This window comes from Ictalurus furcatus, chromosome 1 (genome assembly GCF_023375685.1).
Source record: "Ictalurus furcatus strain D&B chromosome 1, Billie_1.0, whole genome shotgun sequence".
NCBI classification, from domain to species: Eukaryota; Metazoa; Chordata; class Actinopteri; order Siluriformes; family Ictaluridae; genus Ictalurus; species Ictalurus furcatus.
Window position 1 is genome coordinate 6,512,929 of NC_071255.1, and position 27,099 is coordinate 6,540,027.

General features: G+C 40.1%; 3 protein-coding genes across 4 annotated transcripts; all 3 read right to left on the reverse strand.

Annotated features, from left to right (window-relative positions):
• Positions 1 to 3,606: 3,606 nt before the first annotated feature.
• On the reverse strand, positions 3,607 to 8,841 carry nrros (negative regulator of reactive oxygen species). Of its 2 annotated transcripts, XM_053621946.1 has the most exons (3): positions 7,332 to 8,841; positions 6,350 to 6,446; positions 3,607 to 6,109 (listed from the first exon to the last, which is right to left on the reverse strand). In XM_053621946.1, exons 2-3 carry the CDS (start codon positions 6,431 to 6,433, stop codon positions 4,157 to 4,159), a joined length of 2,037 nt encoding a protein of 678 aa, XP_053477921.1. In that variant the 5' UTR covers positions 6,434 to 6,446; positions 7,332 to 8,841; the 3' UTR covers positions 3,607 to 4,156. The 2 variants fall into 2 exon arrangements, with proteins under 2 accessions (XP_053477921.1, XP_053477930.1); XM_053621955.1 differs by lacking the exon at positions 7,332 to 8,841 and having other exon boundaries at positions 6,350 to 7,325.
• A 2,701-nt stretch (positions 8,842 to 11,542) lies between these two features.
• Positions 11,543 to 20,947, reverse strand: fbxo45 (F-box protein 45). The gene is made up of 3 exons (XM_053622076.1): positions 20,499 to 20,947; positions 17,876 to 18,232; positions 11,543 to 12,837 (listed from the first exon to the last, which is right to left on the reverse strand). Exons 1-3 carry the CDS (start codon positions 20,790 to 20,792, stop codon positions 12,652 to 12,654), a joined length of 837 nt encoding a protein of 278 aa, XP_053478051.1. The 5' UTR covers positions 20,793 to 20,947; the 3' UTR covers positions 11,543 to 12,651.
• A 596-nt stretch (positions 20,948 to 21,543) lies between these two features.
• On the reverse strand, positions 21,544 to 24,963 carry rbis (ribosomal biogenesis factor). Its single transcript, XM_053622134.1, has 4 exons — positions 24,941 to 24,963; positions 24,598 to 24,714; positions 23,921 to 24,037; positions 21,544 to 23,711 (listed from the first exon to the last, which is right to left on the reverse strand). Exons 2-4 carry the CDS (start codon positions 24,706 to 24,708, stop codon positions 23,643 to 23,645), a joined length of 297 nt encoding a protein of 98 aa, XP_053478109.1. The 5' UTR covers positions 24,709 to 24,714; positions 24,941 to 24,963; the 3' UTR covers positions 21,544 to 23,642.
• Positions 24,964 to 27,099: the final 2,136 nt, after the last annotated feature.

Genomic DNA, 27,099 nt, shown 5'->3' on the forward strand with positions numbered 1-27,099 from the left:
GTTAATCTAAATTCTTTTGACATGTGTATAATAAAAATAAAAAAGAAAGAAAGAAAAACAGTTGTAATGAAAAAGTTTTGCCTGTTCAGGTGTGGTGTGTGTCTGAATTTCACCTTTTCAGCTGTACACGAATGGACCAGCAGAGGTCAGACTTCATTTGGACATTTATCAGTGTTCTATAAATACATTATTAATGAGTTAAGCTGAGGTGCAGTGTTCTGAAATGTCACTAAAATGTGGAGACATGTGCCTAAAAGTAACTTGATTAATTAGCTAGTCCTTTTTTTGCTTTTTTATAAACATGTCAGAGTTTAACATTGGACTGATGCTGGATTAATTTATAATTCTGAACTTTCATGATTTGAGTCACTTCTATAACTTGCCTGTGCTTTCATTCCACTGTTGTCAGTGCAGAGAGGGTTAAGTGGAAGTAGAGATGAGCATGCTGTTCACTTCCTGTGCTGTGGTTCTGCAAGCCGTCCGTTCATGGTGTCCGTTACTCACTCTCGCATGCTAAAGAGGAGCCCTGTTCAGTTCCTTTCTGAAAATATGAATGTGAGTTCAGCCCTGGTCAGCTTCCGCAGCTGTTTTCTGTCTGCTGTATGGATTCATTTAATGGCGTCTTTTTATTATTTGGATGCTGGATAGGTGTTGTGACTGTTTCTGCACTGCACTCTTGAGGTCACATAATAAATAAATAAATAAATAAATACTTTCACCTCAACAAATCTCAACAGACTGAAAGCCAACTCCTTGGGTATGCGTACTGATTCTTACTCAGCACTTTGGCTTGTTATAAATTGTTATTGCGAATTTGCCATCAAATGCAACGTTAACTGTGCAAAATGCAGCTTACAGTTGTCGTTTCGTTTATAGTATAGAAAACTCAAAACAGAACAGTGAGTTCGGTTTCAGTTTCACTAAAAGAACGTTTCATTTTGTTTGCTTTTCTAGAAACTTTTCTGCCGTGCTCATGACTTCATGTGACCCCGTGTGAGAATCACAAACCAGAATGGTCTACAGTTTCATAAAATCCACTTAAATACAAATGTTACTGAGTATAAAGAGAAACATTTGTCCACATTATCTCATCCCCATGATCTAAATATATTTGAACTACTTTATAATCTCAAACTGGGTTTAGTTGTAGGAAACCCCTTATGTCAGTGCCACAAGACCCAGTTTTTTTTTGTTTGTTTTAATTAATGATTGAACCCTCATGGTGGCAGCTGTGGCCTTCCTCTGAGATCTCCAGTTTCTCTTTCTCACCGTGCTCAAACCACCATGACCCAGAGCATCACCACAGTGGTATTCTGGTTACGCTCTGGGTTAGCTTCCACGCTCTGTTTTCAGTATGCTTCAAACATAGAAGCAAAGGTTCCCATTCTTCAAGCCTTCAGCCTTCATTGAAACTCATTTGCATCCATTTGCCTCAATTTTTTAGGCAAGGTAAGACAAAAAGTTAGTGTGGAATAATCCCAATGAGAAGTGGGAAAATAGTAATATGTGTTATGTTCTGTGGTCTGACCCCTTTATGGCTGACTCTGACACTACGGCACCACTTTGGTCTGTGCGGATACTGGTCATGGCCGCACAGTACCCCACCACTAATATACATTTTATGGCCTAGATGGTTTATATATTTGAGGGATTATCTAGATGCATGCCTGTTATTAAAGCAAAATTTTAGGAGCCCACTAATATGTCTGAAGAATGAAAGAATGCAGTTTTTTTTTTTTAAATTAAAAGGCAGTGCCAGGTCATGGTTAAAAATATATACATTTTGCTGCATTTCTGCAATACACGTTATCTAGAATAGGCAAGTATTTTGTCTCAACTGATTCACTCATTCTATCTCTGCGTTTAAATTCCCTAACCGAGGCTATTAAGCGTGTCGCCGCATTTGCTTTTTGCCAAAACAAGGAACTAGTAATTGCTTTATGACGGAAAGTTTACGTGACTTTTTGGGCCGTCAGAGCAAGAAGAAATCTTCCATAATCGGTTATTTGATTGGATTAGTTTCGCAAGGGTTGTGTTTCTTCAATTCTTGAAGTATAAATTGCAAATAGCAAAGTTTTTGTTTTTTGTATTGAGTAAAAAGAAGACTAAAAAGCTGCCATTTTGGGGAAGTAAACCTTAATCCCACCACCCCACCCCCATTCTCTGAGACCTCAAACTGGGCAGTTGCTACATACCATCACAACAGGAAATTTCAGTTTCCTCTGCTGTTTTTGGTACTTTTGCAACACACAACGCCTGGGCATCCAATAACCATGTTCACATGTGTGTATACGTGAATGACACACAGCTCCTCATGACACTCAAGGGCCATGAAGTAGAGCATGTGTTACAAAAATCGATGAAAAATCAAACCACAGTGTATGGTTTCATAAACCGAGTGACTCCCAGCTGACATTTGGGTTATTTGGGTTAACATACATTTTTTTTTTTTTTCTTTTTAAATTAAAATGAGTTGAGTAATATAATACAGCCTAATCCATCAGTACTTTAATCTTCCAGTAGCTGAACGCATCAATGTTTAGGATTTTAAATTAAAGTTGCCATTATTATGTCAAATAATCACCTACCAGTAGAATAGTAAAGCAGAATTGGAGGCACAATATAATATGTTCGATCCCCTAAAGAAAATATTTGTATGGAGTCATTGGAATGACACATATCTACACAAATATAATTGCCCAAAGTTGATGACTCAGAACAAGTGCTATTCTTCAACTATAATTCTCATGTTTCATCATGACCTGGCACCACCTTTTAATAAAAGTTTGTGTTTCATATATGTGTGCAATGCTTGTGTATCTTTCCTTCTTCAGACAGGTCAGGGTATATTAGTGGGCTCCTAACATTTCGCATTAACAGGCAGCAGTGCGGTTCAGATTTTTGGCTTTATAAGGAAAAAAAGAAAGCTACATTGTAGAACTCTACATTCAACACAGTCAGAGAACAACAACAACAACAAGGATCACTAAATTGACCAAAATGCTGTGGAGAAATGTCTTGCTTTAAAAATCCAGGGGCCAAACAAACATTAAGTAAGTATTGTGCTGTGCTGTGTATAGTTAGAATTCTACTTACTCGAGGAAAATAATACAATCTTAAGCAGGCATGTATGTGTTAAAATTTAATATATACATCATTATCTCGGGTCATGTACATACATTAAATGAAATAATATTTCCATATCATTTGTTTGCATATAATGCAGTGAAAGTCCACAATCTCGTCATTGGCCATAAAAAATAATAATAATAATAATTACAACATACCATCATTTTAACTGATTGGATACAGTTTTCACTGTAGCTTTAAATGAAATCTTTAATTCTTTTATTTTTTTTAATCTCTTTATTAAAGCTTCAAACTCTTCAATCTCTAATCAATCCATTTCACATCACTTAATTTTAATTATTTAGTCTAACACTGGGGCTGGCCCTAGCCTAGAGTATCTTAGAAAAATGTATAGTGTGAAAGATGAACGTTGTCAAATGTACATAGAAACCCCTCTTTTTATATATATATATATATATATATATATATATATATATATATATATATATATATATATTTATTTATTTTTTTGTCCGTAGCAGTACTAAACAACAAAACATGAAAAGACGAGCTGAAAGCTGAAATGCACTTCCTGAAACTATTTCCAACAGTAGTAAAATAAAACAATGGCATTAAACCCGTTTAATTCAATTCAGTTCGCGTTATAAAGTACCAGAAAATAATAAGCCCACATTTGCTTGTCTCTCTGATTATTAATTAAATGACTCTGCTGTTTAAACATTTCTGAAGTGTCAGTGTTGTTCTGTTCCAGATAATCAGTCCATTCATTTAATGATTTGCAGCATTTCCCAGCATATAGTCTGTGATCATTACGTTTGGTTTGTAACTGAAATGAAATCTGACTTGAATGTGCCAAAGTTCTACACAAAAACAAACTCTGTTCAGAGTCTCTAACCAAAGCTGGCAATCATATACACCTGTATCCTATTTGCCAAAACAAGACACTTGAAATTGTTTCATTACAAAAAACAAAAAGAATAGGTGACTGTTTTGGTTCTTAGAGTAAACTGACACTAATACAGCATCTGTAGATATATTTGACCAATTTTATGGTTGTGCTTGTTTTTCAATAGGTTGTGGGCTTCCAACATTTCTTTTTAATTACCCGTGGCAGTAGTCTGGGTCTGAAAGTCAGGAAATAAATGACAGAGACACCCACTAGGGACACACCAATAGATAAAAATAGCAAAATGTACCAGAAAATAGATTCATCTGTGCTTTTGCCCCCACAAAGAACGGAGTCAAAAAGACCAGCTTTTAGTATCTGCTGGTGTAGGTCTACACATGTAACCTCTAAAAGATCAGCCACATGGAGGATTTTGGACTCCTCAAACGTCCTGTACCAATCTAACTGGCAGCAGTTGAAATAATTTCCATTTATATACACAATCTGCACTTGTTTAGCTAGCACAGTAGCATGTTCAGGTTTAATAGTAGACAACCTGTTGTTCCTCAAGTCCAGGAGCTTCAAGTTCAGTGTCATTAGAGATTTAGGAAGCTCTGATATTGAGTTTTTGGAGATGTTTAAAAATTTTAATTGTTTAAATGGAGAAAAGTTAAAGTCCTGCAAACCTGTGTTGCTCAGGCCTAGGTGCTGCAAAGTCCCACTGAGACCTGATAAACAGTCTTGTCCAATGTGCAGGTCTGGGTTGTTGGACAGGTCAAGGTATGTTAGTGGTGTGCCATCGAACACTAACGGCGGGATATTGATTAAGTTGCATCCAGCAATGTGGAGCTGTTTTAATGAGGAAAGATTTGTCCAAAGAGCACAGGCTGAAGAGTTTGAGTTATGTAGCTCTTTAGGATGGCACAATCCCACTGTGTTATAACTGAGGTCCACAATGCTGAGACTGGGGAAAGTAGTGAACACTCTAGGGGGAAGCTTCTGTATGTTGTTTAAGCTCAGGTTCAAATGTGTAAGGTTATTTAGTTCACTGACTGAGCTGTGTGCATGCAGTTCAGTAAGTCTGTTGTTGCTCACATCCAGCTCATACAGAGTTACAGGAAGATCTTCTCCTGTTAGATTCAGGGATTCAAAGCAATTGCTCCTCATCCTCAGCCAGTAGAGACGAGGCATTTTCCGAAGAAACCCCTGAGGGAAGTATCTCACCTGGTTAACACTGAGATCCAGCAATTCCACAGAAGATATATCTCCATGAAAGTCATCGCTCCAAAGTTCTGCTGTAATATTGCTGGCATTTCCACCCAAATTGTAGAACTCAACACTATTGGTCCAGTTTAAAGAGGTGATCTGTGAGAGATGGCTGTAAAAGCCAATATGGTTATTGGCTAATAACAGTGTTTTAATGCGATTGTAGGTTGGAAGGAATGGAAAATACAGAAGCCGGTTATCAGATAAGTCCAGCGTCTCCAGCTCAAAGGTTTCTGTGAGGTCCTGATTAGTTATGAACCATTCAATGAGGTTGTGACTGGCATTTAGTACTATCAACTGGGTCATCTCGAATTTCATGAGGCATGGCAGGGAATTGAACGCCAAGTTAATCCGTCTGAGCTTTTTTAAGTGATCAAACGCGCCATCAATCTCAAACAAAACATTCCTTTCTAGATTCAGTTCTTTGAGCTGATGAAGGTTTCTAAATGCGTACTCGTCCAATCTCAGTAGAACATTCCTGGACAAGTCCAGGAACTCGAGAGATGTGAGGTTCTCTAAGAGCTCAGAAACCATGTCCTCTGTTAGCCCATTGCCGGAAATATCCAGAATCCGAAGCCTGGACAAAGAACCAAGAGACTGGGCAAACTGCTTGTGCTCCTTGTGAAGTTCATTGCTGGCAAAACCGAGGCTCTCTATCAGAGGTGAACTGGAGAACACTTGGTCATCTGATGCATTTAAAAGGCAGTTTGCACAGCTCAGTGTGCGAAGGAAAGGATACCTTGAGAAGCATCCATTTTGTAATTTAATAATAATGTTCTCATTTAAAAAAAGCTCTTCTATTTGCTGTGGCAAGTTGCCGGGAACAGAAGAGAGTCGGAGGCTATTACATATAGCCGTCCTTTGAGTCTAGAGAGACAGAGAGACAGAGAGAGAGACACAGAGAGAGAGAATTTAGATTTATAATTCACAAATTACTTAAAAGACTTTTTCATTACGTAAAGATTATAAAACATATCTGCAGACAAACTATTAAAAATATTCTGAACACACGGATGCATGTCTCATTTTGCATGTAAAAAAAAAAAAAATTTTTTTAAATATGCTTCATTTGTCCTAGCTGAGATGTTTTCTTTACATGGTACTTACCAGTGTGCAGGGGGTGTGAGGATGGCAAAGAGCTGGCAGTACAGCCACCAAGCCAACATAGAGAAGGACTCCGATGCCCGGCATCTTTTCATGCTCACTACGGTGAAGGTAAAATAGTCTATTAGATTAATATGCAAAGATAAAGTAGAAGTAAGTGCCAATCAAACCCTGAACACTGCATTACTATCAATCACAACCTTAAAAAATGACTTGTTACAATGCATTGCCACTGTCTCACACGCACTAGTTTGTTTTACCAGTGTCGGCAAACATACCGCGCATGCTTCATAGACATAAATATTACAATTTTTTAAAAAATGGTATCGAACAGTGGTACCCTGTAGAGCGGCGGGTCCATGAAACACAGCCATGAATTTTTAAATCGGTGGAAATGACAAAGTTATTATATTTAATAGGAGGTTTCTCTAGTTATTAGTTGGCTTGACGGGTCGCTTGAACTGAACGGGTTTAATCCAAACCTGAAAAACGGACAGGCCTATAAATAAAGCAAATTTGGACTTAATGTGGTCTGTGAATAGAAATATCAGTGCTATGGCTCCAATAAATACATGATCATAGTACACATTTAAATAATGAACCTAATATTAAAAAAAATTAAAAACTGATGGGGTGTGTGGCATTTATTCTACAGTTAAAGGGGTACTCTTGAGACCCCCTGCTATAGATAAAGAATATGTATGTATGTATGTATGTATGTATTTTTGCATGACTAATGCAGTGGTTGTGGAATAAAGCCAGCAGTATCATCAGATTGAGTCAGATTTCTAATATAGTTAAGAATAGCATTAACGTTTATGCAAAACTGACATCAACGGACATCAACGGTACATTTATACACGGATTGTGTTTGGGAGCAGAAAGCGTAATAATAAAGCAAGCTGCAAGCTAATTGAACATCAGGTAGAATGTAGTTGGAGCTGAAGTGAATGCACAGAGAGCACAGAGCAGAGCTGCTTCTTACCGCTGCGGGTTGGTCGGTGTGCTCCTGCCTCACTGCACACCATCACTACGGCAGGAGTTGATGGAGAAAACTGAGCCGCTTCCTCGCCTCGGACTATCAAATGTGCTCTGCTAGTGTGCAGAGAGGTATATATGTATTTGCGGAAGCAAGAAAGCAACGGAAGCCAGAGTCACATGTAGAGCTGTCAAGATCACGCAGTGAGATTCACAATGCACACACACACACACACGCACACACACACACACACACACACACACACACACACACAACTACATCTCCAATTACACATGCAACAGCAGTTCTGCTTTACTTACTGCATGTTCTCTGCGCCATTGTGGATATATAGAGCCAGTGCAGAAATCTGCACAGACACTTTAATAAGGGCTGAGAAAGTGTGTTTGTGGAAAAGTTGTGGAAGCTTTCTGTCCTGGATTGGGGCACAATTCTCCATTTGTCCAAGTGGTCAAATATCACACTGTATTATTTTGTACACATGCAAGTGCAAAGACCCTCAGGATAGAACAAAAACATTGACAATGCACTCTTTTAGATGTGATTGCTTTAAAAAGAAAAAAAAAAGATAACTTTAGCCTTGTTGAACAGACCACATGAATTTGAAAGGAAACACGCCCATGACAGCCACTACTGGTTTCACTCGTCAAGACACTACTGAAGAGGAAACCGCTGAAAGCTCACACCCTTCCTGTCGAAAGCAAAAAACCCATCACTTTATGCTACACGATAAAAAACTGTTTTCTGTCACCTTCCTGTACCAGTACTAACACTTCAGCATCAGTGTGAAAAAGTTCATATTTACGCGTCTCTGTAAGTGCCTAACCCTACTGTATATTTCATCTGTTAATGCATGTTAAGAATTCTGGACTTTAATCCATCTGATTTAGGCAATGGTATATCAGGTGTATGATTAAAAAAAAAAAAAAAGAACACGTTTCATATTTTAAAAAATGTGTAAATAAGCATATAGCCAACATATTCTGCTTAACCTCCTGGTCATAGTAGGCCTTGGAGTAGGTAAGCCAAAGTTGAGCAATTTAATAGTACACAATATCCAAAACAGACCATGGATAAACAGTTGCACACTGAATGTGTCATCTCTGCATTAGCTGTGATTTTTTTATTGCTGCTCAGATTTGGAATCCCTCATTAAAGCTTTAGAAAACTTCTTTCTGCTAGAAAAACTAAGAAACTGACAAACCATTGTAGTAATTGATGCAATCAAGTTCTTGATTAAATTCATTGTTTTAAGCCAGAATCGATGTATGGTGGTGTTAAATTTTCTATAACAGAAGCTATGATACTTGTGCTAGCTGCAAGGCAAACCACAGGTTTGTATTATATGCTTGAAAGTTTGTGAACCCTTCGAAGTGGTCTATATATCTGAATAATTATAACCCAAAAACATCACCAGATTTTTACACGAGTCCTAAAAGTAGACAAAGAGAACCGAATTAAACAAATGAGACAAAAATATTATACTCAGTCACTTATTTATTGAAGAAAATGATCCAATATTACATATCTGTGAGTGGCAAAAGTATGTGAACCTCTAGGATTAGCAGTTAATCTGAAGGTGAAATTAGAGTCAGGTGTTTTCCATCAATGAGATGACAATCAGGTGTGAGTGAGCGTCCTGTTTTATTTAAAGATCAGGCATCTATCAGAGTCTGATCTTCACAACACATGTTTGTGGAAGTGTATCATGACACAAAGAAAAAGGAGATTTCTGAGGATCTCAGAAAAAGAGTTGTTGATGCTCATCAGGCTGGAAAAGGTTACAGAACCATCTGTACGGAGTCTGGACTCCACCAATCCACAGTCAGATAGATTGTGTAGAAATGGAGGAAATTCAAGATCATTCTCACCCTCCCCAGGAGTGAAGACTAACAAAGATCACTCCAAGAGCAAGATGTGTAATAATCCGTGCGGTCACAAAGGAACCCAGGGTAACTTCTAAGCAACTAAAGGTCTCTCTCACACTGGCTAATGTTAACGTTCATGAGTCCACCATCAGGAGAACACTGAACAACAATGGTGTGCATGGCAGGGTTGCTAGGAGAAAGCCACTGCTCTCCAAAAAGAAAATTTCTGCCCTTCTGCTGTCTCCTAAAGATCACGTGGACGATCCAGAAGGCTATTGGGAAAATGTTTTGTGGATGGATGAGACCAAAATAGAATTTTTTGGTTTAAATGATGTGTTACTGTTTGTTTAGAGCAAGGAAAATGCTGCATTCCTGCATAAGAATTGTATCCCATCTGTGAAACATTCTGGGGGTAGTGTCATGGTTTGGGCCTGTTTTGCTGCATCTGGGACAGGATGACCTGCCATCGTTACCAGCTTTCTGACTGACAGGCAGCAGCTTGTGAGACTGGGGAAATTCACTTCCAGCACCTGTACAATCAGGACTGGTGCCCCCCAGGGATGTGTCCTCTCCCCACTACTCTTCTTTCTCTATACCAATGACTGCACCACCAAGGACCCCTCTGTCAAGCTCCTGAAGTTTGCAGATGACACCACTGTCATCGGCCTCATCCGAGATGACGATGAGTCTGCATACAGAAGGGAGGTTAAACAGCTGGCTGTCAGGTGCAGTCCAAACAATCTTGAGCCGAACACGCTCAAAACGGTGGAGATGATCATGGACTTTAGGAGGAACACCCCAACACTGACCGCCCTCACCAACAGCACTGTAGCAGCAGTGGACTCATTCAGGTTCCTGGGCACTACCATCTCACAGAACTTGAAGTGGGAGACACACGTCGATTCCACTGTGAAAAAGGCCCAGTAGAGGTTGTACTTCCTTCGCCAGTTGAGGAAGTTCAACCTGCCACAGGCACCGTTGATACAGTTCTACTCAGCAGTCATTGAGTCTGTCCTCTGCACTTCAGTAACTGTCTGGTTTGCTTCAACTACGAAATCAGATATCAGAAGACTACAAAGGACAGTTCGGAAGAAGGCTGGAAAAATCACTCTGGACCCCAGTCACCCCACCCACTACCTTTTTGAACTGATGCCTTCTGGCCAACGATTCAGAGCTATGAGCACCAAAACCGTCAGGTTCAGGAACAGTTTCTTCACCCAGACTATCCATCTAATGAACAGTTAAACTGTTCCATTGAGCAATAAATATATGCAATACACAGTTTAGTCATTTTATATATATATATATATATATATATATATATATATATATATATATATAAAATGTATGTACGTATGTATGAGTATATGTATGTATGTTCTGTGTGTTTGTCTTGTTGCTGTCTTGTACTGTTGTGCACTGGAAGCTCCAGTCCCCAAGACAAATTCCCTGTATATGTAAGCATACTTTGCAATAAAGCTGATTCTGATACATAAAATGTACATATATATGAAATTTTATTCTACTTGCCTTAAGAAATTTTCCAGATCATGTTTAAAAAAAAAAAACAAAAAAAAAACAACCCGGAAATCTTACTAAGCTTGTTTAAACTTGTCATGCCTTAAATAAAGATACACTACTATGGACAAAAGTTTGTGGAAACATGACAATAACACCCACATGTGCTTGTTGAACATCCCATTTCAGATTTAGTCCCCTTCACTGTTATAATAACCTCCACTCATCTAGGAAGATTAGATTCTGGAGTGTGGTTGTAGGGATTTGTGTTCATTCAGGCACAAGAGTATTAATGAGGTCAGGCACTGATGTTGGGTTAGGAGGGTCTGGAATACAGTCTTGTTCCAATTCATCCCAAAAGTGTTCAGTGGGGTTGAGGTCAGGGCTCTGTGCAGGACACTTGAATTCTTCCGGTTCAACCATGGCAAACCATGTCTTCACGGTGCTCGCTCTGTGCAAGCTGGAACAGGTTTGGCCCTCTTAGTTTCAGTGAAGGGAAGGGAAACTGTAACGCGACAGCATACAAATACATTCTACATAATTGTGTGCTTCCAACTTTCCAGCAACAGTCAAGGGTTTGATGTTCATTTGGCCACATACTATAGTCACTTCAAATAATGTGATTAGACCATGACTCAACTACTGTAATATACATGTGTTACATGTTAAATCAAACACCATGGAACTGGGATCAGACTAACTGTATAATATATATATATATATATATATATATATATATATATATATATATATATATATATATATATATATATATATATATATATATATATTTTAATTGGTAACCAAGGCGACATTTGCATTCAACTGTACTTGTTCCCATCCTCTTCTGGTACTGTATTTAAAAAGTGAGTAGCAATCTCACCCCTGTTTCATCACATTAACACAACCTTACATTTTTACCTACCATTTAATTTCTCATTAGACAGTGCTCCAACGTTTAAAAAAAATATAATACATTCCACAGCTTTTCAACCTCATGTTGCTATACGTGGAGTGCATTTGTGTGCATGAACTGAAAGTAGAGTGTGTGTAGTTGGATTATTTGATAGATGTGCATTAGATACCCCCTTGTGGTGGTAAAAACACAACAACTCTTTTCACCTTATGAACTCCATCTAAAAGTAATGGACTGTTTAAAAATAAATAAATAAATAAATAAATAAATAAATAAAAAACTTCAACCAGATTGTACACTTTCACAGACTGGCACCATATAGTTTATTTACCGGTCCCACAACCTCAGTGATACCAAGGATAAAACCTAATAAATTAATATCATACACTAGTACATCACAGTTAAGTATTACAGTAACATGACAATTTCTTTTGGATTTCCTGCACAAACATCAATGGCAACAGACAGCTTCAACTACACCGCATGCAAAGCACTAAATCTAGTGAAGCAGTCTTGCATTTAAGTTAAAAATAGTCAAGCTGTGTAGAGGTAATTGAAATTGTTTTTGGCATGTCATTTGCCTATATATGGGTTGTATTTGTGGTGCAAAGTAAAATTCTAAAACCATCCAGTTACTGTATAAATACAATACTTACAGTCCCTCATCGCTGTAACGTGTTATAAATGCATTCTGTGACTGTGGTCAATGGTTCAAACCTGCCACTGAATCAGGCTGGATTAATTAACTATAAATGGGACATAGCCCAGTGTCTTTTCATAAATTACATCAAAATTGGCTTTAAAAACAATTGTCCTCAGCCATCCAGAGACTTCCTTAATCCACAGGGGGCATGCTTTGGAGATTTTCACCCATAATCCCGGTTTATAATCTGCACATTTCTGCCCAGACGAATTGGCTCTCACACTGTGGACTGCTCAGTCATTATTATGCCATCTGGATGCCTCCTTGGCATGTGGTTTTATCAGCATGGCACTGAGATGCTCCTCAGCCATCTAGAGGTTTTCCAAGGTACACCATCGTGACTTCAGTGTTACCGTAAACAGCTGAAACGGCTGGGAAGAGGCAGGTCTTGGGCAGTCCCCTGAATGCCACGCCGAGGAACTCGAACCCTCGCTCAAACGCCAGTGTCTTGTCATCCATGTCTAGAATCACACGTATTCGCTCTCCTATCTGGAACATTAAAAAAAAAAAGCATAGCCATTAAGTATATTTTTATTTAAATTCCTATTCTTTGTGTGTGTGTGTGTGTGTGTGTGTGTGTGTGGGGTGAATAATTTTCACTGTGTGGAACAGACTCCAAAACTTGACTTCTAGTTTTTGACTCTTATTGGGTGTCACTTTAATGTGAACCAAAAGCAGGATGATGACGATTTGATGACTGGACACAAATATTATAAATATATATTGTGTTTATGAAAATTAAACAATGTAGACTTTATTCACGCTACTGGGTCAAAAAATAGTTTAACTACTTAAAAGCTAACTGACCAAATGTGTTTATGCTTGCATAAACGTGCATTGGTCTGCACTTTTATAGCGCTTTTTCAACCTTAGCAGTTCTACAAGGCGCTTTACACTGATTCTCATTCACCCATTCACACACACACACACACCAATGGTAGCAGAGCTGCCATGCAAGGCGCTAGCTTGCCATCAAGAGCAATTTGGGTTCAGTGTCCAAGGACACTTCGGCATGTGGAGTCACGTGGGCCAGGAATCGAACTGCCAACCCTACGATTAGTGGACAACCCGCTCTACCACCTGAGCCAACAGCCACCACATAATGCACATGTTTCAGGATACGAGTTGTGTTTTGAAATGAGAAAATGTTTGCCCTGGTAACTGAAACCATGTTCATTTTCAACCTATCGAATTATTACACAATGTACCTAATTTTTTCCCAAGTTAGCATGACTGGGGCAGCTGTGGCTCAGGTGGTAGAGCGGGTTGTCCACTAATCGTAGGGTTGAGGTTTGAATCCCGGCCACATGACTCCACATGCCGAAGTGTCCTTGGGCATGACACTGAACCCCAAGTTGCTCCCGATGGCAAGTTAGCGCCTTGCATGGCAGCTCTGCTACCGTTGGTGTGTGAGTGTGTGTGTGAATGGGTGAATGAGAACCAGTGTAAAGCACTATATAAGTGCAGACCATTTAGCATGAGAAAATGTTTTCTGACAGGGTATGAAAGACAGATAATATGACCATAAATGTGTGAAACCAGATAAGTTAGCACAACTCAATCAATGCATCTGCAATTAATACGCATGATTCATTGCACGAATGAACGATTACAAATTTTAAAAAATATTATTCTTGTGAAAACACAAGTTACGTCATGATACCAAAAGCATCGTGTAATATAAATAGTTCCCATACTTTAGCTGAGGTTTTCTCTGTTGTGATGTGCTCTTCCATTTCCATAAAATACGGAAATGATGTTGCATGCCGCAGAATGCTTCATAACACAGTCCATCTAATCAATAATGAAATTCATTGCCAGCTATTTTTATCTCAGACTGATCTCGTCACAGTTGTTGCAGTCCTACTGGAGAGCATAGTCTAATGTATTTTACAACATAAAGAACAAGAACATGTAATTGTGAAGAAAATTCATTTAAAAAAAAAAAGTCAAGACTTTCCATAGTAATCCTCCATAAATAAGCTAGTACTTGTAGAAAGATTACAGCACAGCAATCAATACTATTTTAATAATTATATGAGTTAAGCTGGTTTTACGCTGTACGATTCCAGCAGTCTTTTATGACTATTACTTGTCACGAAGTATTCTGTGACAGACTGTGCCATAATGTATTCTTAATGTCAGGTTACACGACGAAGATGGCTACGGTGTTCGGCCATACTGGGTGCACGGCAATGCAGCACAGGTTGGTAGCTCTTCAACTGGGAAACATAAAAATAGCTTCACGTTGTCACAATAGTATATACACACTGATCAGCTAGAACATAAAACCACCTGCCTAATAATGTGTAGGGTCTCCTTATGCTGCCAAAACTGCACTCACTTATCAAGGCATGGACTCCACGAGACCTCTGAAGGTGTGATGTGGTATCTGGCACCAAGACTTTAACAGCAGATCCTTTAAGTCCTGTAAGTGGATTGGACTTGTTTGTCCAACACATCCCACAGACGCTTGAATCTGAGATCTGGGGAATTTGGAGGCCAAATCAACACCTTGAGCTCTTTGTCATGCTCCTCAAACCATTCCTGAACAATTTTTGCAGTGTGGCAGGGCGCATTATCCTGCTGAAAGAGACCACTGCCTCTTTCAGAGAATACTGTTGCCATGAAGGGGTGTACTTGGTCGGCAGCAGTGTTTAGGTAGGTGGTACGTGTCAAGGTAACATCTACATGAATACCAGGACCCAAGGTTTCCCAGCAGAACATTGTCAAGAGCATCACACTACTCCTGCTGGCTTGTCTTCATCCCATAGTGCATCCTGGTGCCATCTTTTCCACAGATAAGTGACGCACACACACCTGGCCATCCAGATGATGTAAAAGAAAATGTGATTCATCAGACCAGGCCTCCTTCTTCCATTGCTCCATGGTCTAGTTCTGATGCTCAGGTACTCATTGTACTTTCGTCGTGGAACTGCATCAACACTCTGACCGGTCTGCAGCTACGTAGCCTCATACGCAGTAATCTGTGATGCACTGTGTGTTCTGACACCTTTCTATCTGAGCCAGCATTAACTTTTTCAGCCCTTTTTGCTACAGTAGCTCTTCCGTGGGATCGGACCTGACGGACTAGCCTTCGCTCCCCACGCGTATCAGTGAGCCTTGGGCAGCCATGATCCTGTCGCCGGTTCACTGGTTGTCCTTCCTTGGACCAATTTTGGTAGGTACTAACCACTGCATAATGGGAAGATCTGCCGTTTTGGAGATGCTCTGACCCAGTCGTCCAGCAATCATAATCTAGCCCTTGTCAAAGTCGTGCAGATCCTTACACTTGCCCATTTTTCCTGCTTCCAACACATCAATTTTGAAAACTGACTGGTCACTTGCTGCCTAATGTATCCCACTGACATTGACAGGTGCCACTGTAAGGAGATAATCAAGGTTATTCACATCACCTGTCAGTGGAATTAATGTTATACAGTGCATCCGGAAAGTATTCACAGCGCTTCACTTTTCCCACATTTTGTTATGTCACAGCCTTATTCCAAAATGGATTCAATTCATTATTTTCCTCAAAATTCTACAAACAATACCCCATAATGACAACATGAAAGAAGTTTGTTTGAAATCTTTGGAAATTTATTAAAATTAAAAAACAAAAAAAAGCACATGTACATAAGTATTCACAGCCTTTGCTCAATACTTTATTGAAGCACCTTTGGCACCAATTACAGCCTCAAGTCTTTTTGAGTATGATGCTACAAGCTTGGCACACCTATTTTTGGGCAGTTTCTCCCATTCTTCTTTGCAGGACCTCTCAAGCTCCATCAGGCTGGATGGGAAGTATCGGTGCACAGCTATTTTCAGATCTCTCCAGAGATGTTCAATCGGGTTCAAGTCTGGGCTCTGGCTGGGCCACTCAAGGATATTCACAGATTTGTCCTGTAGCCACTCCTTTGTTATCTTGGCTGTGTGCTTAGTGTCGTTGTCCTGTTGGAAGATGAACCTTCACCCCAGTCTGAGGTCCAGAGTGCTCTGGAACAGGTTTTCATCAAGGAGGTCTCTGTACATTGCTATCTTTCCCTCGATCCTGACTAGTCTCCCAGTTCCTGCCGCTGAAAAACATCCCCACAGCATGCTGCTGCCACCACCATGCTTCACTGTAGGGATGGTATTGGCCAGGTGATGACTGGTGCCTGGTTTCCTCCAGACATGACGCTTGCCATTCAGGGCAAAGGGTTCAATCTTTGTCTTGGTCTTCATCTGAGAGTCCTTCAGGTGCCTTTTGGCAAACTTTTTTTTACTGAGGAGTGGCTTCCGTCTGGCCACTACCATTCAGGCCTGATTGATGGAGTGCTGCAGAGATGGTTGTTCTTCTAGAAGGTTCTCTTCTCTCCACAGAGAAGGTTCTCCTCTCTTCACAGAGACACACTGGCACGCTGTCAGAATGACCATCGGGTTTTTGGTCACCTCCCTGACTAAGGCCCTTCTCCCCCGATCGCTCAGTTTGGCCGGGCGGCCAGCTCTAGGAAGAGTCCTGCTGGTTCCAGACTTCTTCCATTTACGGATGATGGAGGCCACTGTGCTCATTGGGACCTTCAATGCTGCAGAAATGTTTCTGTACCCTTCCCCAGATCTGTGCCTCGATACAATCCTGTCTCGGAGGTCTGCAGACAATTCCTTGGACTTCATGGCTTGGTTTGTGCTCTGACATGCATTGTTAACTGTGGGACCTTATATAGACAGGTGTGTGCCTTTCCAAATCATGTCCAATCAACTGAATTTACCACAGGTGGACTCCAATCGAGTTGTAGAAACATCTCAAGGATGATCAGTGGAAACAGGATGCACCTGAGCTCAATTTTGAGTGTCATGGCAAAGGCTGTGAATACTTATGTACATGTGCTTTTTTTGTTTTTTATTTTTAATAAATTTGCAAAGATTTCAAACAAACTTCTTTCACGTGGTCATTATGGGGTATTGTTTGTAGAATTTTGAGGAAAATAATGAATGTAATCCATATTGGAATAAGGCTGTAACATAACAAAATGTGGGAAAAGTGAAGCGCTGTGAATACTTTCCGGATGCACTGTAGATGAACAGTGTAAACACAATGAACAGAGCATTTGCATGCTAATTAGTGTGTCATGGCAGCGCTCACATGCTGACATTTTAAGAAAAGTTCTCTCCGACACTTCCAGAAATTTGTCATCGGCTGTCTTGGGCCGCAGCTGCACTACATCAGTCACTGGTGGGCGCATCACATTATAAGTTCTAAGACCACCCATCTCAGCTCACGATCAAAGATTACCCATCATTATTAAAAGAAAATCTTCCTGCAAAACCCTACGGAGATTATAACAGGACTGATACTGTATCCAGCAAACATTTCAGATCTTTTAGGAATGTAGCATATTAAATACTAAATTAGATTAATATTATTAAGTGCTTATTGTTGTCAACTATAAACAACAGATCCTTGATTTGGGAACGACGATGCTCAGTCACATTAGATAGAAACCTTTTGAGAAAGGTCTGGCTCATGGTAAGAATTGTACCAGCTTACCTGGTACTTGGGTGCGTTATTGCACTGTGGGAAGTTTCCATTGACCTCGCCGTTGTGAAGAAGGTTATTATCAACAAGATTCCAGCCCCAGCTCTGATCATCGCTCCCCAGCAGCGCCACATATCCCTGGCACTGCATGGGCGCCCTCTTGGTTGCGATGCCAATCACTGCCACTGTTCCTAGTGGCCCCTCCCACCAGATTTCCCAGGCATGTCTACCTTCCGTGAAGCCAATTTTTGCACGAGCGCCATCAGTACTCTGAGCAATCGGGTTACGGTGGAGCGTGAATCCATTTTTCTTAACGTACACGTTCCTGGAGCAGTCGTGGGAGCTCAACGCATGCTGAAATGACTTCAACTGAGGAGACAAAAGAAAGAAAAAAAAAATTACACTCCATTTATGCTTCAGAATGTTTCCTTTTATTTAGATAGTGGTGGTTTGAAAATGGTGATACCACTGTGGTCTCATTAACTAAGGTGTTCAATGATTGTAAATGGAACAAATTAATATGTTTTATATATAAACATCACTATATCTTCTTTTGCAACTTTCAGAGATATGTTCTGATTTTTGACTGGCATGAAATTTGTTTTTTTCCCCAGTGCATCCAAACAGCACTCTGGAACAAGGCACACTAGCCCATAAATTATAAATTTACACATGCAGTTAATTAAAAGGTTTATATCTTCTTAGCTGAGGAGGAAATGTAATGGGCCCTAGTGCTTTATTAAATTTAAATTGTGTGATAATTCAATGGGCCGGAATATATGAAAAGATAACGTCAATATTACAAAGATATCATAAATCTCGTCATTACTTTAATCACTGCTGGGGAAAAAAAAAAAAAACCCAACAGAAATCCTCATAGAATTTGTAATGGTTTTAATGGTTATAATGAGAATTGGGTATTGGTTTTAATGGAAACTGTAATGGTCCCTGTGAGTTTCTACTGCTAATTTGTTGCCTTCTATTGGTGGTATGTTATGCCTAGTGGATACCATTAAGACCAATAATGGCAATGTTTTTAATGGTTAGCTGATAGTTTGTAATGGTATTTGTAGAGGAAACCATTAGGATTTCTGTGATGGTTTCTGTTGTTTTGGGGGGTTTTTTAAGCCGAGACGACACTGATTGACTCTAATGTTACTCCAAAGCGTGACAGGTAGCTGATTGGACATTAATATATTTTTGTAAAATATATATAATTCATTCACCCTCATTTAACATGGTAAATAATATATTTTTTAAACTGTAATTTAAAAAAAAAAAAACACTGTTAAAGGGTATGACTGAGGCAGCTAATTAAAACTAAAATAAATAAATAAATAAATAACGCTCCAAAAAGTATTTGTAAAAACATTTTGTCCTGTGTGCCTACTGAAAGTGATATCAACCAGGGGTGGGTTTAGTGCTTTGGGCAAAACGTAGGAATTGGGGAATTAATTTCAGCACACATTATTTAGCATTAATATTTTATTTTCAAAATGATATATCATTTACATTTTGAGGTGGTCTTGGTTCTGGTGGCCTGAGGCAGTTGACTACCTTTGCCTAGTGCCAAGTCTGCCCCTGATATCCCATTATACTATATATTATCCATCCATCTTCTACCGCTTACTCCTTTTCAGGGTCACGGTGAACCTGGAGTCTATTCCAGGGAGCATCGGGCATGAGGCGGGGTACACCCTGGACAGGGTGCCAATCCATCGCAGGGCACAATCACACACACATTCATACACTACGGACACTTTAGACCTGCCAATCAGTCTTTGAACTGGGGAGGAAACCGGAGTACCCGGAGGAAACCCCTGCAGCACGGGGAGAACATGCAAACTCCGCACACACAGGACCACGGTGGCACTCGAACCCCGGACCCTGGAGGTGTGAGGAGAACGTGCTAACCACTAACCCACCATGCGCCCTTATACTATAGATCATAACTAATCAAATCATCAGAACATATTTATTAAGTTCTTGCTGTTCTGGATATTTTATTCAGGAATAAATAATCCAAGCTCAACCCCCCAAACACAAACAAACACACACACACACACACACACACACACACACACACACACACAAGGGTAGACAATTTCGTCTTGCAACATTGCAGTGATTCAAATACACTTATACTTAACTACATATCATATTTTTATTATTCTGGTAAACATCGCGAGAACGTGCTGGAATCAGTGTGTGTGTGTGTGTGTGTGTGTGTGTGTGTGTGTTCCAGTGACGTCGTGTATAAAACAGTGTGCTGTTGAATCTGTACTATTTACACGTGACGTCATGATGAATAAAAATAAACTGCTGCGCGCTTCTCCAGCTTTATGTATAAATGTGTTTAAAAGACTGATATATGAATGTGTGTGTGTGTGTGTGTGTGTGTTTAGATAAATATAAGTGAGTATGTCGATGTGCTATTCTTTTCTGACTTTGCTATACATTCAGTGCTCACACAATGACTACAGCACAGCTCTGAGCAGCTACAAATCCGTGTAGCCTGAAATGCTAGTGTTTATTAAGCGACTTGTGGTCGGGTTGTAGCCGGGTGCTTCCCCTGCGGCGCAGCAGGAGGATAACAAGCTCCGGAGCACAACATGGTTGTGTTTGTACAGCTTACTTTTCCTTTGTAAGTGGCCAGGTTGCAGAGGATGTCGGAGCGCAGCGCCTCTTCGCTGAGTAAGCGCGTGCACTGACTTCGCCACACCTCGCTGTTTTCATCCGCCAAACAGTTGTTCCAGTGCCAGCAAACCAGCGAGCATCGCATCAGGTCCGATAATTCCAAATAAGAGAAAATGTGCTCCAGAACGCGGCTCGGTAACCGACCGGCGACCCCCGAAGCCCCGCATGCCGCGCCCGAGCCCGCACCGGAGCCGCCAACGCTCGCGACAGCAGCAGCGGCCACGCCGGACATGTCGAGCTGGAGCTCCGCTGGCAGGACTCGCTAATGCTAAGCGCCAATGCGCCGAACAGCAACCGGTCTCGAGCTACCGGAGCCGGTCAGGACCAAGCCTCGATCCCTGCAAACATATTTGGGCTGGGAGCAGCTAACCGAAACCAGGGGAAACCAGCAAATCTTGGTGCCATTGTAAAGGTCCTGCTAGGGTGTATGCTAAAATACACTGCGTTCTAAAATATTGAAATAACGTACTATATAAAATACAGGTGTTTTATTTATTTGCACACAATTATAATTTTCTTAATGAAAACAAATTTATTTTATAGACGCCTCCCGGAACTAATGCAACACTATTGTCTCGTTATATTACCTTCCTTTAAGGACCTGGATAACGATGACGTCTCTATTATTTGGGCCGTGCTTCACCGACAGAGGGCGCTGGCTACGTCCCAAACATTATACTGTACTAAATATATAGTAAACACCAACAACCATGAATGAGGTTTAAACATGTATTGTATGACATTGTTACCAAGAGGCAAAATATCCTTATTCTGTTACTTGTTTCAGAGTAAAGACACAGGAGTCATTGAAAGTACATGTGAACAAAATAATACATGTGCAAATTGTTGAATGGTTTTTAAGTGCCCAGGAATATACTAAAGAAATGTTATGGGAACAACTCCTGCACTTTTACCCTCAGTAAACATGCCAGGATTTAGCCCTCTGCTAGCTGATAGTAATAAATGTGTTGCAGGTTGTCATGATTTACAAAGATTCAACACAAAATGCACACATCTGAAGGGCAACAAAGCTCAATGAGGGGACTCAACCACCAAAACTGAGAAAAGGAAGGAAATGCTGGGACACCACAGCTCCAAAAATAGAAAATGATTTATTACTTGTTCTCACCACAGGTGACATTTTGAGCCCAGTGGCTCTTCATCAGACAATGAATGGTTGTCATGATTTAACAGTAGCCAAACCTGTCAAAACAAAGTTACATAGTAACTAACAAGCTAACAGTATGCAGGTTTCTGGTTGATACGTCCTCTGTGCCTGGGCTGCTCTTTGGGCCTGTGGATAAAGAAGCCCTAGAGAGGAGAGTTCAAGCTTTGGAATCATATATCCAATAGAACAAAGGAAACCAGCACCAATATTTTATCAAGGGCCAAATCAATGCTCTGACTTTCTCTGAAGGTCCACAGGCCTGGTCATTGCAGCAAGGTCACTGGATCCTTAAGACCCACCGTCGACCCCCCCAAACTACTCAGGGCTCAACGTCGCACCAATTTCAGGCCCACGAAAAAGCTGCTGTTTTGAACCAAGTAGTTAATTCCTTCTTGGAAAAAGGCACTATACAAAGAGTAGACTTCACCGTTTAGAACAATTACTACTAAATTTATTGTTCAGAAAAAGAACATTCTAGATCTTAGGGGACTGAATTGGTTCCTTAAAGTCCCCCTTTAAGGAACAGATCCTGACCCACTGGAGCTGCAAAGCCATTTTCACGAAAGGGGTATGCCTAGGAGCAGTTCCCCCTCTGGGAGATCACTACAGACAGCCTCACCGGATGGGGAGCAGTGTGGAGAAACAGAGTACCCCATGACTGACCTCACACCTCACTACCTATATGCGTTTTCACCTCATTTGCAGATTCTGGTAGCTTTGCTGTCAGCAAAAACATCGGGTGAACTGCATGCCATGGCGATAAGGTTGCCTTCCATGCACTTAGTTGCCAGATGATTCAGGAGTGTCCTAGTTGCCAAAGCTAATGTTCCTGGCGAAGGTTATTTATTCCAAATGTGTGAACCTTGCAACGTTCTACAAAGGTCAATCAGCAGAACGTTCCCTACTGTGTCCATTACATACTTTCCAGAACTATTTTAACAGTTTAGCAGCTATTCGTTCATCACCTCAGTTATTGATCTGTCATTGCAAAGCCACAAGTAATCCCTTGTCTTAAGCAGAAACTGGCCCACAGAGTAATACAGGTGATCACCACTGCCTACGAACAGGCTGGACACTCAGCCACTACCCTGACGTCCCATGGTGAGTGTAGCGAATAATTCATCATTGTCACCTTGTGACTTTGTTGAAGGCCTCAGCACGTGTATGCACACACAGGAGAGAACATTCAGAGGTTGGACACTGTGTTCATAGAACAGTTACCTCCGTAACTAGCATTCTGTAGACTTATAAAGGTCTTGAACAGTTCTTTAATAAAAGTTTGACCTTCAAAATTGCCTTAAATTTACAATTACATTGAAGCTCTACAAATTCCAGTTATCTCCATTAGAACTGTACACTTTATTTTGACTATCTTGAAGTTCCAGTTCATGTGTTTATAAACATATCAAATATCATAATTTCAAAACTGTACAAATGTCCATTTAAACAAGATCATACTGCCAATTCATACCCATTTCTGCATTTACTAAGCAGAACTCCTACATTTGATCTTACTGGTCTCGGGACAATGACAAAAACACAGTCAAGTACCCGAAACCCAGAACAGTTATACAGAACAGTTAATCTAGCTGACAGAAAATGCTAACTCAGAAACTTACTCCTTTTAAGGATCTGCCATTTAGGCGTGAATGTCAGTTGTTCTTAAGTATACAGGCATACACGTTGTTAACATATTTATTACATGAAATCTGACTCTTGAGATCATTTCCCTATATATATATATATATATATATATATATATATATATATATATATATATATATTTTTTTTTTTATATGGAGAATTCATTAGATCCAGGCCTCATTTCCGATTAACTGATTTCATGTAATATGCGTAATGTGTGCAGATCTTGTTCATATGCCATATGACTTTGTTTTGAAATGACATGTGTCACTAAAGTTGAGAGAAAAGCTGGGCAGCTCCATCCACATTCACAGACTCCTGTAGTTTGTCCCTTGAGATCTGTAAAACAAAATTTCGACAAACATTCAATCAGCTATGCTGATGGTTACATGACATTAAGTGTACAGTATGGTCTATAAGAGCGAACCTTGTTTATAGAGGATGACTTAAAGTGTGCTGAATAAGGCAGACTGCTAGGAGTCCTGATCAAACTATCAAATGTCACAAATGGCAATAATATTGTGTAAAAGACACGATAAACACATTACCGGTGTTTTCCCTGTCGATTCTTTGGCTGTGGATTTTGAAATACTTTTCATGTCCCTCTGCACCTCGGTGAAAATCTGATTCAAGTTCTCCACTTTCTCTTTTTTCAGGGTGTTTATCTGGTCAAAAAGACAGTGACGTGTCAAATCCCATGTATCAATGCACACCAAAAGTTCACAAACTATTCCTATTTAAATCACATGTCAAAAATCTGACACTGAAAATCCACCTCTCCACAACCAAAACCACGAATAAAGTTTTCTGGGAAATAATAATGTACAAGTGAATCATTTTGTTTAACCGTCCTTTTATGTTTGGGGGGAAAAAAGTGACATCCATTATGTTATGAGGCAAAATGACTTCCACAGTTTAAACACACAAAACCTTTATTATTTATAAGAAGAAATATTTGCAAGCAAGTTCATGACCCTAAATGAATAAAGTCAAAGCATTTAAAAGAGAAAAAATTGACCCATTACATAATAGGAGGGTTTAACACTATTTACTTATTCTTTCTTCCAGTTGTTGTGATAATCTAGTGGCTACAATCATATATTTATTCACTTCATACAATCCTCTACGCGTGACTTTCCCTATCGCGTTGACTTTTAATGTCATCTGAGAAATTATTGGAGACTATTCTATCTAAGAACGCTTTAAAAGTGGGGAAAGTGCTTACATGTTTTAATGAAGTCTTCACAGGCTTAGTTTTGGACTTGGGCTTGGACTGCTTGTTAGCCACTTGGAACACATTCTGCTGTTTTTTCCCCTTCTGTTTATTTTTCGCCATGTTCTCCTAAAGAAAAAACAAAAACAGACAAACTGTCGTTAGCAAAAAGAAACAGCGAAATGAGTCAGATTGTAAACAGCCAGTTGTAGGCTGGACTGGACCGACAGCTAAAAGAGACTAGCCGTCTAGCTCAACCGTTAGCCACAGAGGATCTGCCTACATGTGGAGATAAATAAACAAACAATCAAACACAAAATTTCATAAGAAAGTTGTGAGAAACTTTATCACGTACAGTTGATATCCTTCTTATACCTTCTCAACACATGTATTTAGAGTGCTAGTCTCTAGGCATCTTCTTCTTCTGCTTAGTCACTCATGGCTTGTGACTAAGAGCAAGGAGCATTACTGCCACCTGCTGTTCATACTCATCATACTTTGTGATTGAATAAGTATCTCACAAAAGTGAGTACACCCCCTCACATTTTTGTAAATATTTGATTATATCTTTTCATGTGACAACACTGAAGAAATGACACTTTGCTACAATGTAAAGTAGTGAGTGTACAGCTTGTGTAACAGTGTAAATTTGCTGTCCCCTCAAAATAACTCAACACACAGCCATTAATGTCTAAACGGCTCGCAACAAAAGTGAGTACACCCCTAAGTGAAAATGTCCAAATTGGGCCCAAAGTGTCAAAAAATATTTTGTGTGGCCACCATTATTTAACAGCACTGCCTTAACCCTCTTGGGCATGGAGTTCACCAGAGCTTCACAGGTTGCCACTGGAGTCCTCTTCCATTCCTCCATGACGACATCACGGAGCTGGTGGATGTTAGAGACCTTGTGCTCCTCCACCTTCCGTTTGAGGATGCCCCACAGATGCTCAATAGGGTTTTGGTCTGGAGACATGCCACAGTGGCTTAGTGGTTAGCACGTTCACCTCACACCTCCAGGGTTGGCGGTTCCACCGTGGCCCTGTGTGTGTGGTGTCTGGGGGTTTCCCCAAAGACATGCGTGGTAGGCTGATTGGCATGTCCAAAGTGTCTGTGGTGTGTGAATGTGTATGTGATTGTGTGCCCTGCGCTGGATTGGCACTCTGTCCAGGGTGTACCCCGCCTTGTGCCCGATGCTCCCTGGGATAGGCTCCAGGTTACACTGTTACACAAGCTGTACACTCACTACTTTACATTGTAGCAAAGTGTCATTTCTTCAGTGTTGTCACATGAAAAGATATAATCAAATATTTACAAAAATGTGAATGTACTCACTTTTGTGAGATATTGTACATACTGTGGAATGTCCATGAAACAATTTAGTACCTGTTCTCAGTTACGTTATAACAGCTATTAGCAGTCCTTCCCTTACCAGCCTCTCTTTTCTCTCTTTTTAAAAAAAAAAAAAAACGTTATTGAGAAACCGCAAAACGCTGACACTGAAGACTCTTTCCAGCAATGCCAAATAAATGTCTCCTCACATAAAACTTCTTTCCATCTGTTTATGTGGAGCATCGTCTTCTCTTTTGGTTAATCTCTAAGTGTTTTCTGGATTTGAACTCTTCCTTTAATATCAGGACCATCATACAGCCTCATTCATATATACAGAATATAAATGATTTGCAAGAATTTGTGAATATATACAAGAAAGTGCAAGATCAGAAATCTGTTTTTCCCTTGAGTATCAGTAGAATTTATGGCTTGGTTCTTTACTTTTGACCAGTCCTTGAGATCGTGTCACTGACATATAGCAGCACACAGTCCTCCCCTCTACTCCACAACCTGGGATACATTTGAGGACACAAAGTGGTACATATATTATATATTCTTACTCCACTAGACTGAAGATAAAATGGTACCTTCAATCTAATCAGTCTAAAGTGTAAAATGAGACATGCACTATATGGCCAAAAGTACAGGATGTGGTGACTTGACCATCAAACCCTTCACCAAACTGTTGCCACAAAGTTGGAAGCACACAATAGTATAGATCGTCTTTGTACTGTATACTGTAACATTAAGATTTCCCTTCACTGGACCTAAGGGGCCCAAACCTGGTTCCAGCATTCCCAGCTCCATGGTTTGCCAAAGTTGGTGTGGAAGAACTCAAATGGCCTGCAAAGAACCTTGACCTCAACCCCACTGAACAGCCCAGGGCCTTCTTGCCCAAAATCAGTGCCTGGCTGAATGATCACAAATCCCCAGAGCCACACTCCAAAATCTAGTGGAAAGCCTTCCCAGAAGAGTGGAGGTTATCATAACACAAAAAGGGATTCAATCTGGAATGAGATGTTCAAAAAATATGTGTGTGGTGGTCAGGTGTCCACAAAGTTTATCCTTTTTAGTTTATCCTTTAAAGTAGTATGTGAAAATTATATTATTTTTAAACATTCTATAGGTGCCGTTGTTTTGATTTAAAGTTAAAACAGCTTATGGGGAGTCAGTGTTCCAGTTCAT

What these genes read in the sequence shown, in the direction of transcription:
- fbxo45 (XM_053622076.1), bottom strand. Translation starts at nt 20,792, where the DNA reads ATGTCCGGCGTGGCCGCTGCTGCTGTCGCGAGCGTTGGCGGCTCCGGT. An exon ending in TGGCCACTTACAAAGGAAAA is followed by an intron (nt 18,233 to 20,498) that starts GTAAGCTGTACA and finishes TTGTCTCCTCAG; the next exon opens with TTGAAGTCATTTCAGCATGC. An exon ending in ATAACGCACCCAAGTACCAG is followed by an intron (nt 12,838 to 17,875) that starts GTAAGCTGGTAC and finishes TTAATGTTCCAG; the next exon opens with ATAGGAGAGCGAATACGTGT.
- rbis (XM_053622134.1), bottom strand. Translation starts at nt 24,708, where the DNA reads ATGGCGAAAAATAAACAGAAGGGGAAAAAACAGCAGAATGTGTTCCAA. An exon ending in TGAAGACTTCATTAAAACAT is followed by an intron (nt 24,038 to 24,597) that starts GTAAGCACTTTC and finishes CTTTTTGACCAG; the next exon opens with ATAAACACCCTGAAAAAAGA. An exon ending in AATCGACAGGGAAAACACCG is followed by an intron (nt 23,712 to 23,920) that starts GTAATGTGTTTA and finishes TTTGTTTTACAG; the next exon opens with ATCTCAAGGGACAAACTACA.
- nrros (XM_053621946.1), bottom strand. Translation starts at nt 6,433, where the DNA reads ATGCCGGGCATCGGAGTCCTTCTCTATGTTGGCTTGGTGGCTGTACTG. An exon ending in CTCACACCCCCTGCACACTG is followed by an intron (nt 6,110 to 6,349) that starts GTAAGTACCATG and finishes CTGTCTCTCTAG; the next exon opens with ACTCAAAGGACGGCTATATG.